At 53.4% G+C, this 12,712-nt stretch overlaps 1 protein-coding gene across 1 annotated transcript; it reads right to left on the reverse strand.

Annotated features, from left to right (window-relative positions):
* Nucleotides 1-2,396: 2,396 nt before the first annotated feature.
* MRPL42 (mitochondrial ribosomal protein L42) lies at nucleotides 2,397-9,661 on the reverse strand. Its single transcript, XM_054167806.1, has 6 exons — nucleotides 9,623-9,661; nucleotides 7,918-8,079; nucleotides 6,838-6,901; nucleotides 5,642-5,726; nucleotides 4,010-4,173; nucleotides 2,397-2,456 (listed from the first exon to the last, which is right to left on the reverse strand). Exons 2-6 carry the CDS (start codon nucleotides 7,997-7,999, stop codon nucleotides 2,411-2,413), a joined length of 441 nt encoding a protein of 146 aa, XP_054023781.1. The 5' UTR covers nucleotides 8,000-8,079; nucleotides 9,623-9,661; the 3' UTR covers nucleotides 2,397-2,410.
* Nucleotides 9,662-12,712: the final 3,051 nt, after the last annotated feature.

Consider the following 12,712-nt stretch of genomic DNA (forward strand, 5'->3'; position numbering starts at 1 on the left):
GCGCTCGGGGGGGCCCAGAGTGGCCGTCTCCTGCAGCCTTGGGAAGTAACAAACGAAGCCAGCTTGAAACCAGTCAGGACTGAGAATTACAGAATGGCAACAGCAGCAGCAGCCCAACAGCGATGTGGTGAAGCCACTGTATCCCAACTGCCAACCAACTGCAGGCCAAGCAAGACTTTCCCCAGGCATTCGTTTATTATTCAGCTGAAATCCTCAGTGTCTCAAGTGAAGCAGAAGGCAAAGAGCACTGCAGCAGCACAGCTCTGGTCCAGCAGAGCTCCTGAAGCAGCTGACTTCTGCAAAACCACTTAAAGAACTACAACAGAAATGGGAGAGATGAGAAAAGCCAGCAGGAGCTGAGAGACACAGACCCTGCCATGAAAGCAGGAAATGTTGTGGCATTAGTCAGGAGGGAAGGTGTTTGTACACCAGGGTTATACTGCAATCATCTGTTACTTGGGTTAATCTTTATTCTCCCTGGTGCAGTGGCCTAACTTGAGTCACTTCTCAGTGGTCATTTACATTGCCCATGATACTTGGATGGTTAAGCTGTCACTGGGTTTGGCAGGAGAGCTGCTAAACCCCAGCTCTTCCAGGTTATTTTTCTCCTGTGACACCTCTCCTTTTGCCATGAGGGAGATTCCGTTCCAAGGAATTGTAAAGCTTGGTAGCAGGTTGCTGGCCTTATTTGTGTGCTCCCTGCCTCTGACTCAGGGCTGGGTTTCCTCCTGACAAGCAGTAAAGCCAACTATGAGCACAACTGTTTCCTGGCTTTCTTTCTGGATGTTTCAGAAAGGCCAATGGGCAAAGTTGCTCAGTTCTGTTGTCCATCCCCACCCCCTGGGCTGCCTCCAGGTGTTGAAAATCTTGGGGATGTGTTGTCACTTCTCACCTGTATCATGATGCTTAACGAAGTGGAACTCCAGGCCAGAAACCTCAGCTTCTCCAGAAACCATGCAGCGCAAAGTCGTTGACCAAAGAGGTGATTTGGGCCCTGCAGCTTCCACCTGAGGATGTACACTGTCCTAACTGTGATGAGCTTTAAGTTGGAGGGCAGATTGAGACTGGCTATTGGGAAGAAATTCTTCTCAGGGAGGGTGGTGAGATACTGGCACAGGTTGCCCAGGGAGCTTGTGGATGCTTCCTCCCTGGAGGTGTTCAAAGGCCAGGCTGGATGAGGCCTTGAGCAAGCTGGGCTGGTGGGAGGGGAGGTGTTCCCTGCCCGTGGGAACAGGATAATCCTTAAAGTCCCTTCCAACCCAAACCATCCAACAGGCAGCTCCAGTTACACCCAGTGGAGCCAGGAGAAATGCAGTGGTGGCTTTAGATGGTAGTAGCACTGTGACTTGTAATGGAGCTGCAGAAATGCTGTGCTCCAGTGCAGCACCAGAGCCAGCAGCTGAAATTCAGGCCTCTTGCAACAGCGGAGAGAGGAGAAGGGCTCTCTCCTAGAAGCAGGGCCGAGGAACTAGGCAGCAGGGAGGGAGGGATGGGTGAGGAACTGCTCTCTCCATTACAGGCATGAGGAACTGAAGCACAAAGACATGAGACTTCCCTCAGCTGTACTGGCAGCTGGGTCCCATTCACAGCCCCCTGTTGGCTCATCATTTTCCAGACAAGGGGGGTGGAGCTTTTTGTTTATTCACAGAATGGTTTGGGCTGGAAGGCACCCTGGAGAGCCTCTAGTTGCAACTCCCTGCCGTGGGCAGGGACACTTTCCACTGCCTTCCACGGTCAAAGCAAAGAGGCAAGTCCTGCAGAAGCACCTCTGACTCCCAAGCCCTTTCAGGCCTCCCAGGGGGTTCTTTACAAACTCAATGACAGAGCAGCTAAGGCTCGCCTCTCAGTTTAGATCTGCTGATGTAGCCAAAGCCTCTGCGGGTTGGACAGACGCAATTGTTACCGGGCAAGGCTGCCTCCTGGTGGTACTCCCGAGGACGTGCAGCGAGAAAAGGCGAAAGCCCTGCTTGGAGCACACTTCCTTTGGGAGTGCAGCTCTAACGAGAGGAAGGGCAGGAAGTTTCTTTTCACGAGCACATCAAGCTCAGCGAGCTGCGAGTTAAATGGCCAGCATTGGAGTACTTGGCTGAGAGATGGCATGCTAGCAAGCAAAGCCCAAGAGGACTTGTAGTGAGGTATTAAATCCAGCAGTAAGAGATCCAAAGGTTATAGTACCCACAGCAGGGAGCCTGGAACGCTTCACTTCCAGGACCACTTCAGGTACTGGAAAGTCTAAGGCCAGGGGTGCAGTTCTCTTGTCTTGCTGTCAACTATTTAAGCAGAGAATAGCAGACAAACTCAGTCATGGATGGTTTAGTGAGAGCAGTGACACAGAGCTGCCAAGTGTCCCTGCATTGTTTATTCCCAGGCAGGAGCAGCAGCAAGGGGCTGCTGCCAAAGCTCCTCTTCGCTAGCGGTCTTTGGGAGGATTGGGATTCCTGCGTCTTCTGTGATACCTGCAAGAGAAAAGAGGCTGCAGTGAATGCAAGCTTTGGAGTCTGTGATTCTCCTGATCCCCCCTGCCCTGGTGAGTGGTCTGGAGGTTACACAAGGTGCAGAGGCAGAAGCCATCACCCCTCATTAGAGGTCATCCCTGTTGTTCGTGGGGTTACGTAAGGCTGCTGTTGCCGCTGCTGCATCTGCTCCAGGCACACACTAATCCAATCAGCTGCACAGCTGAAGAGGTACACAGGCTGCTGTTTGTGCCTAAGCCTTTGTCTGAAGTTAATTTTATTACATGGTCAGCTTTTCCTTTGGATACAGGGATTGCTACAGAACAGGCTTGATGTTTCAAGGAGTTCTGCCCGAGTGTGCATTCCCCAGGGTAAGATTCTGCAGACATCCCCAAACCCTGCACAGCAACACTGATCCCCATTTGCCTCTGAGCTGCCCACCCCGAGACAAAGCAGCTCCTGTTTCATGCTCATGACACTGACAGCTACCCTTTGGCTAGAGGAGGTTCTGCCATTTTGTCCTCTGTATCTACAGCAAGAACAGTAACCAAGAAGCTTTCTGTGGACAAAATGAGCCCCAAATGATCTGCCTGTATCAAGTCTCCACAGCTGTAACTTAGCAGCTGCCAAAGGGCATAACACAGGGACTGGAAAGGAGTAAGACAAACCAGAAGGCCATTTGCTTGCAGTGCTGGATCTGGATTGATCTATCTCCTCTCTAAGCTCAGTCTCACATCTTTGTACCTCTCCTCCCAGCTTTCTGACTACAAGGCACACCAAGGGGCACTTCTCACCGTTTCAGATGAAAAACCTCTATTATTCTTTAGTCTGAAAATCACCCTCAGGTTTTCCTGAGTTGTTAAGGAAGAGACACTGCATGTGTCCAGGCTGCACTTGCTCATGTCCACTGAGGACCTGGGGTGTTCAGTCTGGAGAAGAGGAGGCTGAGTGGGGCTCTCCACAGCTCCCTGAAAGAAGGCTGCAGTGAGGTGGGTTGGGCTCTTCTCCCTGGTCTCAGTGAGAGGAGAGGCAATGGCCTGAATTGTGCCAGGGGAGGGTTAGGCTGGAGATGAAGAAAGATGTCTTTGGTGCAAGAGTGGTCAGGGACTGGCAGAGGCTGCCCAGGGAGGTGGTGGAGTCCCAGGCCCTGGAGGTGTTCCAGAAACCTGTGGCCATGGCTCTTGGGGAAAGGGTTTGAAGGCCATGGTGGGGCTGGGTTGCTGGTTGGGCTGGATGAGCTTAGAGAAGGCTTTTCCAACCCAGTTCTATGGTTCTGTATTTTGAAAACAAAGCAACCAACAAACCCCACAAAAAGCCCCGAGAAAAACACCAGAACAAAACCCCACAAACCCCCAGCCCTGCAGAGGCTCCCAAAGGGGCAGCATCACTGAAGCTTTCCCACTCCACCTTCCCTTTACACAGCAGCGCACCGAGCAGCTCGTGCAGGAGCCCACGCGCTGGCAGTGTCCTGTCTCCTATACTGAGGGGGCTGAGTCCTCTGACCGCTGCTGCAGCTCCTTCTGCATCCCCAAGGAAGAAGCACTGAAGACACTCACTGCCCCACAGGGTACCAGCGATGCTTTGTGGTGTAAAACATTTTGCTGAGCTGCTCCATGGTGGGCCCTGTGTCGTTCTTCAGCTCATGGCTGCTCAGCCGCGCCTTCAGCACCTGATCCAGGGTCTCCTCCTTGTTGTCCACCGGATCCGGCCTCGGGATGGGCTACAAAGAGAGCACAGCATGGCCTTCCTTTTCTCCTTCTTTTGAGAACCCCACAAGGCCCAGCTCCACAGACACCACCACCACTGACTCCTAACAGCTGCACCCAAAGGAAGAGAGTGTCTGCGACTGCAGAGGCTGTTTACTGACACCACCACCCCCCTCCAGCCCAAACACAGCCAGCACGGAGCAGATGTCCAGCAAGGGCCAATTGCCTCAGGTGCTGCAGCTGATTACCCTGCCCCTGCAAGCAGCACTGCTGTCATCAGCACTGCTGATCTCATCTTTACCATTCACCAGCTGAACCATGAGCTTCAGCTCCACTAATCCACAAGCACTCAAGGTATTCCTGGTCAGAAATGTATTCAGTGACGACCATCAGCACTCAAAAAAGCTCTGAGACGATTGATACCTCACAGAACAATGTCACTTCCTAGTTGGTTGTGCATCTGTGAAGACCAGGATGATGCTTCTCAGCCTGAGACTAACTGCTTGCACCCTTACAACCCTTCCCTGGTTCAGTTGCTGACTCCTGTTCTTCCTGAGAGACACAACTGATCAATTTACCAATAGCACCCAGGCACAGAGTAGTTTAGGTTTTTAATGCAGAATGGTCCAGCTGTAGGACCTTCAACACAAGAGGCACATAGAGCTGCTGGAGCAGGTCCAGAGGAGGGCCACAAAGAGGATGAAAGGGATGGAGCACCTCTGCTACAAGGGCAGGATGGAAGAACTGGGGTTGTTCAGCCTGGAGAAGAGAAGGCCAGGAAAGTCTATCTAGGCTTACCTTCAGCAGAGGGAAGAACACCTTGGAAAGTACAACTGATAGAGAAAAATTCCACAGCTAAACTTTTGGTGGCATCTCTGAACCCACAGTGGTGAAGGAAATGTGAAGCTATCAACCCAACAGCACCATGGCCACAGGGTTCTGGAGCACCTCCAGGGCTGGGGACTCCACCACCTCCCTGGGCAACCTCTGCCAGTCCCTGACCACTCTTGCAGCAAGGAAATTTCTTCTCTTCCCCAACCCTCCCCTGGCACAATTTCAGGTCATTTCCTCTCCTAGCACCTGAGACCAGGGAGCAGAGCCCAACCCCCAGCTCACTGCAGCCTCCTCTCAGGGAGCTGTAGAGAGCAATGAGGTCTCCCTTAGCCTCCTCCTCAGGCTGAGCACCCCCAGCTCCTCCCCAGCCCTGTTCTCCAGACCCCTTCCCAGCTTTGCTGCCCTTCTCTGGACCTGCTCCAGCAACTCAATGTCCTTCTTGGAGTGAGGGGCCCAAAGCTGAGCACAGTATTCATCTCAAGTGGTGATTTAAGTGAGCCATCACTCACTTGACAGTGAGGCTGATCAGGTACCAGAAAGCAGCTCAGGGCTTCCAAGTTAAAAAGAAGATGCTCTCAGGACTGCCAGTTCTGGGCTCCTCCTGCCTCCACAAGAGTAAGAAGTAGGAATGTCTATGTTTGGACTCACTTTGGTATGCTCATATGGAATCTCCAGCGAGGGGTGGTAGCAGACAATTGTCTTCAGATCCGAGGTCACTGCAAGCTCCACTTTGCTTTAAAAACAAACAAACAAACAGACCCCACACAGAGTCCTCAGTAACAACCATTTCCAAATGCCATCCTAAACACAAGTGCTGAGCAGCCTGAGTCCCATGAAAAGCAGACCTGACCCTGAATTTGTGACTTCAGAAATCTTTCATAACATCAAGGTCACAAACACAGGATCTGAACTTTCCCTGCCATACCTCCCTGGTTGGTTGGTGGGGTTTTTCCTGGTTGAGAGGGGAAAAGAGGCTAAAATCAAGTGTTAAAGGTAACTGGAAATACAGATGGGAAAAAATCTTCAGCACTTCAAATAATTGCAGAGAAAAGAGTAGCAGCAGATGGGGACAATGACCCCTAGGAGCCACAAAAGGAAGAGCAGGGAACCAAGCTCGGGGCTTCCAGCTTTGACATCTCTTCAAAGAGTCCTAGAATGACCTCAAAGATCATCCAGTTCCAACCCCCTGCCATGGGCAGGGACACCTCCCACCAGCCCAGGTTGCTCAAGGCCTCATCCAGCCTGGCCTTGAGCACCTCCAGGGAGGGGACAGCCACAGCCTCCCTGGGCAGCCTGTGCCAGAGTCTCACAACCCTCACTCTGAAGAGCTTACTGTAAACATGATGAGCACAATGAACAGAAACATCCTGCTGAGAGGCTCCTGAGGGAGCAGAACTCTCTTCTCACCTCCTTCCTTCCTAACTTCCATGAGACATTACACAGTACACAGGTGCTGAGTGCCTCACTACGTTGGGATCATCTTTTGTGGTTCCAAGTCCCCCAGGCAGCAGCACAAAGACACCTGGAGAGTGTCTCAGCAAGCATCAGTGAAAGTGACTGCCCTTAGCTGCTTCTGCTCTTCCACAAACAAGAGCTGAGTGGCACTGTGGTCATGAACAGGTTTCAAATGAGTCCTGTAGGGCTTTTAATGACACTTGTTCAAAAGCAAACCCAAGCCAGCTTGACAATGATGGCTGCCACGGTGCTGCAGTTTAAAAGGATCACATTTATGCCAGGCTGGCAGGTGATGGATTTGATGCCACCACATGAGTGCATCAGGACAGAGGAAGCAGCCCTGGCACAGGCATGACACGAGAAGGACACAGAGCAAAGCAGTCAAGTACCAGTTGTAGTCTTCAGGGAGAACAGAGTAGGTAGATTTATGGCAAGCATGATCCACAGCTCCACCTGCAAAACAAACCCCAACAAAAAGCCATGAAAAACACTAATGCCCAGGCATGGGCAGCCACAGCCTCCCTGGGCAGCCTGTGCCAGTGTCTCACCACCCTCACTGCAAAGAATTTATTCCTCTCTTCCAGCTCAAAGCCACTGTCCCTCATCCTGGCACTCCCAGCCCTTGTCTCAAGTCCCTCCCCAGCTTTCCTGTATCCCTTTCAGCTGCTGCAAGGCAGCTCTAAGGCCTCCCTGGGGCCTTCTCTTCTCCAGGCTGAACAGCCCCAACTCTCTCAGCCTGTGCCCATAAGGGAGGTTCTGCAGCCCTCTGATCATCTTTGTGGCCTCCTCTCTTTGTTAAGTGGTAAGATTTTACTGTAGCCTTTCCTCACCATGCAAGTCTGAACAAAAATCACTAAATGTCAACCTTCAAATAGCCTCAGTGGCAAGAGGGGCAGTATTTACTAGCTAGCTCATTAATCAAGCAGAGGAGCATCACATGTGGGCTGTGGATGCTTTAAAAGCAAAAGACATAAAACAAGATATCAGAGAATCAACAAGGTTGGAAAAGACCTCAGAGATCATCAAGTCCAACCTGGCACCCAACACCTCCTGACTAGACCATGGCACCAAGTGCCACATCCAATCCCCTCCTGAACACCTCCAGGCACAGGGACTCCACCACCTCCCTGGGCAGCACATTCCTTGGCTAACAACTCTCCCTGTGAAGAACTTTCTCCTCACCTCCAGCCTAAACTTCCTCTGGCACAGACCTTTACCAATTGGCAGAGAACACAGGATTACAAAACCCCAAACCACTTCACTTCCATGCTTCCCTTCCTTTAAGCAGCAGAGCAGAGAGGCTCCCACAGAACAGCTTTCAATGCAGAAGCTCTGCAGTGCCAGAGCTACTCACTCTGCAGTGCCAGAGCTACTCACTCTGCAGTGCCAGAGCTACTCACTCTGCAGTGCCAGAGCTACTCACTCTGCAGTGCCAGAGCTACTCACTCTGCAGTGCCAGAGCTACTCACTCTGCAGCAGGGCCTGCTGACAGGGTGCCGCTGGGCGCACCCACAGGAACCTGGGCCACAGGGCTCTGAGGGACGTTGCCATGCTGGCAGCAGAGAGGAAACCAGTCCTGGGCAAGCTGGAACTCACTCAGACACCATAGCTTGTTTTGTGCAGGATGCCCTCTGAAAGAAAGCAGTTGGACAACTCTTCATGGCACAACAGAGTGGCAATTGGATTTGCTGAGTAGCTTCAGGATACATGAAAGTGATGCAGTCCATTCTCCAGCATTTGTCAGGCGTTTGGAAGTCCTCAGGAGGTTGGAGCAGATGACCCTTGGGGTCCCTTCCAACCTGGCCTTCTGTGATTCTTATTATTTAAGATGCTGGCACCTTAACAGTCAAAGGTGGTACAAAACTATTAACTGAGGCACTCTTTAAACCAATGTCATCAACTTCCAAACCCTTTCCACTTCTCATGGTTTGTCCACTGCTCCTCACCCACCTAAGTTTTACGTCCTCCTTCCTGCAGGCTCCACAGAGTTACTCCTGAAACATGCTTTCCCTCTTCAAAATGCAAACATCACCACCCAGAATCAAAACACAGGTGCTTATAAGTACCACTTGCTGGAGAATCACAGAATTGGATGGGTTGGAAAAGCCCTCCAAGGTCACCCAGTCCAACCAGCAACCCAGCCCCACCACGGCCACAGGTTTCTTGAACACCTGCAGGGCCTGGGACTCCACCACCTCCCTGGGCAGCCTCTCTACATGCAGTTGGTTTCATCTGTCCCCAGAGCCATTTAGAACACCTTAAGTATTACCCCAGATTTCACAGAAGCAGAAAGAGACAGAAATACCTTCAGATTTTGTTGTCTACTGGGAAAAAACAGCTTTGAAGAGAATCTTACAATGATGCTTAGAGACAGTTTAAAGACATAACACAAAAAGAAGGAATCAAGACATCCTTAAACCTACTTCATATTTAGCACTTCAGAAGATCAGCAGAAGTGTGCATTTTCCAATTTCCACAGATAATTATTCACCATGTTCTTTACTCGTGGCAAATGCTACTTAAGTCAGTGAACACCACACAGCACCGACAGAGCTGCTCCTCGTTTGTCCTTGAAAGCTCATTAACACACAACAAAAGTGTGAAGAACACGGCGGCTCCGCAGTGACTTTGCCAAAGGGCAAACTCCGGCCCTTGCTCAGCCTCTCGAGGACCTCTACAGCTCAAACCGGAGCGCTCCCCTCCTTGAGGCTGCACACAGGAAACTCTGAAAGGCCTGTCCGCAACAGACCCGACACTTCCATTAAACCCCTCAAAGCAAGCCAAGAGTACCCGTTATTAAAAGAGACTCAATAAACAAAAGGCCTGGGCACCAAACAGAGAGGGTTAACGCCTCTAAGTATATAACCTCCCTCCCTCTGGCCCATTTCGGAGGCCTACCGTGTGGTTCCCTTGCATCAGCGGGGTTTACGCTGTCATTAGCTACAAAAGCAAGGCGGGGAGGGCTGCCCGGTGCGGCCCTGAGGCGAGGCGGCCCTGAGGCGAGGCGGCCCTGGCGCTCGGCCACCTGGCCCTCGGCTGCCCGGGGCAGCCCGCCGACACGAGGCCCGTCCCGGCGCAGCGCTACCGGGAGGGAACCACCACAGACAGCCTGCCTGCCTGCCTCCCTCCCTCCTTCCTTCCTTTCCTCCCTGCCCGCCTCCCCGCAGCGGTTACCTGTGCAGACTCCCCCGCTGCCCTCAGCAGCCCGCCGAGTGCCAGAGCACCGGAAGCGGCTCAGAGCAACTTCCGGTTCCGGCGGCGCTCGCCCCGCGGCATGCCGGGAGATGCAGTGCGGGCCTGTGAGGCCTACCCCGGCCCGCCTCCGCGGCCCGCCCTGTCCAGCGCCGCCCGCCCGCAGGCCCTGAGGCCGTTCAGAAGGCGGCTGCGGCGGCGCTCCCGCGTCGTTAGCGTGCTCTCACGTCGCTGCCCTGGGGCCTCGGAGACTGAGCGCTCTCTGTCCCGTGTGGGATCGCACTGGCAGCGCTTGGCAGCTCTCAAGCCTTGATTCACCAAGCAGCCTTCAGTAGGTTTTGCAGATTCCCTGCTCTTACGCCCTCATTGAATAAGTGGGGCTAAATCTGAGGTAATCTGGGAGTATGTCTGCGTTGTATTTCAATCGTGCTCCTGTGCCAGGCACTGGGGAGGCCACACCTCGAGTACTGGCTTCAGTCTGGGCCCTCACTCCCAGAAGGGTATTGAGGAGCTGGAGCAGGTCCAGAGAAGGGCAACAGAGCTGGGGAAGGGTCTGGAGAGCAGGGCTGGGGAGGAGAGGCTGAGGGAGCTGGGGGTGTTCAGCCTGGAGAAGAGGAGGCTGAGGGAGACCTCATTGCCCTCTACAGCTCCCTGAGAGGAGGCTGCAGTGAGGCTGGAGTCAGCCTCTTCTCCCTAGTCTCAGGTGATAGAAGGAGAGGAAATGGCCTGAAATTGTGCCAGGGGAGGCTTAGGTTGGATGTGAGGGAAAACTTTGGTGCAAGAGTGGTCAGGGACTGGCAGAGGCTGCCCAGGGAGGTGGAGGAGTCCCCATGCCTGGAGGTGTTCCAGAACCCTGTGGCCATGGCCCTTGAGGCCATGGTTTGGTGTCCATGGTGGGATTGGGTTGCTGGTTGGCCTGGATGATCCTAGAGGGTTTTTCCAACCCAAACAATTCCATGAGGGGATTGGATGTGGCACTTGGTGCCATGGTTTAGTCATGAGGTCTGTGGTGACAGGTTGGCCTCGATGGTCTTTGAGGTCTCTTCCAACCTTGGTGATACTGTGATGATTCTATGAATTCTAACCCCAGCTGGCAACTAAGCACCACACAGCTACTCAAACTCTTCCCCGTGGTAGGATGCAGGAGAGAATTGGAAGGGTAAAAGTGAGAAAACTCTTGAGCTGGGATAAGCAGTCTCATAGGCAAGGCAAACCCTGCTCATGCAAGCAGAGCAAAACAAGGCATTCATTCACCACTTCCCATCAGCAGGCAGGAGTTCAGCCCTCTCCAGGGAAGCAGGACTCCATCATGTGTAACAGTTGCTAGGGAAGACAAACACAACAACTGTGAACGGCCCTCTGCTGCTGATGTCACATGGCATGGAACAGCCCTTTGGTCGGCTGGGCTCAGCTGTCCAGCTGTGTCCCCTCCCAGCTTCTTGTGGTCCCCAGCCTGCTGGCTGGTGTGAGAAGCAGAAAAGGCCTTGCCGCTGTGTAAGCGCTGCTCAGCAGGAACCAAAACATCCCTCAAATGTCAACACTGTTGCCAGCACAAATCCCAAACACAGCCCTGTCCTAGACTGCAGAGAATGAGCTCTGCCAGCCAAAACCAGCAGGTTGTGTAATGGTTTACTGTGCAAAGTTGTGCTTGTAACCCCCCAGAGCAATGGCAAGCACTGGAACTTGAATCCTGCTTCTAAAAGGTTGCAGCTGAAGGCTCTGCAGAACTTTTACTTTACTTTTATTTTCCAAACCAAACCAAACTCCCTGTTAAGCCAGCAGGCTATTTTTAGCTGGTTCCTCTAAGAAGGGGTTTGAGGAGAGAGTAGCTGAGGTCTACCTCCTCCCTGACACACAATGTTCTGCAGGTCTATTCTTAGCAGCATGTTCTGACAGGTTACAACTCTCTGGTGGGGAGAGGGGAATTGCTTAAGGACAGCTCAGGAGTGTGGCTGCACACTTCTGCATGTCTGCAGAGGGGGTTATTAATAACTGCCAGCAGCCTTGCTTGCCTCAGCACATTGTAGGCAGCAGAGGAGAGCTGCTCCCCCTGCACTGGCTCAGCAGGAAGGAGCTGGTGCTCTCCATTTGCTGTGGGGACACGGAGGAGGCACTGAGGGTTGATGGGCAGGGCTCAGAGAGTTGGAATCAGTAGGGCAGAGTCTAGTTGGAGGCTTGTGGCTAGTGCTGTCCCCCAGGGGTTGGTGCTGGGACCATCTCTATTCAATATATTGATTAATGGTCTGGATGAAGGAATAGAGTGGACCCTCAGCACTAAGCTGTGGTGCTGAGACAGCAGAAGGCTGTGCTGCATCCAGCGTGACCTGGGCAGGCTGGAGAGCTGGGCAGGGAGAAATCAAATGAAACTGAGCAAGGACAAGTGCAGGGTGCTGCACCTGGGGGAGAACAACCCCAGGCACCAGGACAGGCTGGGTGCTGCACCTGGGGGAGAACAACCCCAGGCACCAGGACAGGCAGGGTGCTGCACCTGGGGGAGAACAACCCCAGGCACCAGGACAGGCAGGGGGCTGCACCTGGGGGAGAACAACCCCAGGCACCAGGACAGGCAGGGTGCTGCACCTGGGGAAGAACAACCCCAGGCACCAGGACAGGCAGGGTGCTGCACCTGGGGAAGAACAACCCCAGGCACCAGGACAGGCTGGGTGCTGCACCTGGGGGAGAACAACCCCAGGCACCAGGACAGGCAGGGTGCTGCACCTGGGGAAGAACAACCCCAGGCACCAGGACAGGCTGGGGGCTGAGCTGCTGGAGAGCAGCTCTGGGAGCCCTGGTGGAAAACAAGATGCCCATGAGCCAGCACTGTGCTCCTGTGGCCAGGAAGGCCAAGGGCATCCTGGGGTGCATCAAGAAGAGTGTGGGCTGCAGGTCAAGGGAGGTTCTCCTGCCCCTCTGCTCTGCCCTGCTGAGGCCACATCTGGAATACTGTGTCCAGTTCTGGGCTGCCCAGGTCACGAAGGACAGGGACTTGCTGGATATAAATTCCTTTGGTGCAGGAGTGGTCAGGGACTGGCAGAGGCTGCCCAGGGAGGTGGTGGAGTCCCCAGCCCTGGG

This window comes from Dryobates pubescens, chromosome 15 (genome assembly GCF_014839835.1).
Source record: "Dryobates pubescens isolate bDryPub1 chromosome 15, bDryPub1.pri, whole genome shotgun sequence".
Classification (NCBI taxonomy): domain Eukaryota; kingdom Metazoa; phylum Chordata; class Aves; order Piciformes; family Picidae; genus Dryobates; species Dryobates pubescens.

What these genes read in the sequence shown, in the direction of transcription:
- MRPL42 (XM_054167806.1), bottom strand. Translation starts at nt 7,999, where the DNA reads ATGGCAACGTCCCTCAGAGCCCTGTGGCCCAGGTTCCTGTGGGTGCGC. An exon ending in CTCCCTGAAGACTACAACTG is followed by an intron (nt 5,727 to 6,837) that starts GTACTTGACTGC and finishes TTGTTTTTAAAG; the next exon opens with CAAAGTGGAGCTTGCAGTGA. An exon ending in CGCTGGTACCCTGTGGGGCA is followed by an intron (nt 2,457 to 4,009) that starts GTGAGTGTCTTC and finishes TTTCTCTTGCAG; the next exon opens with GTATCACAGAAGACGCAGGA.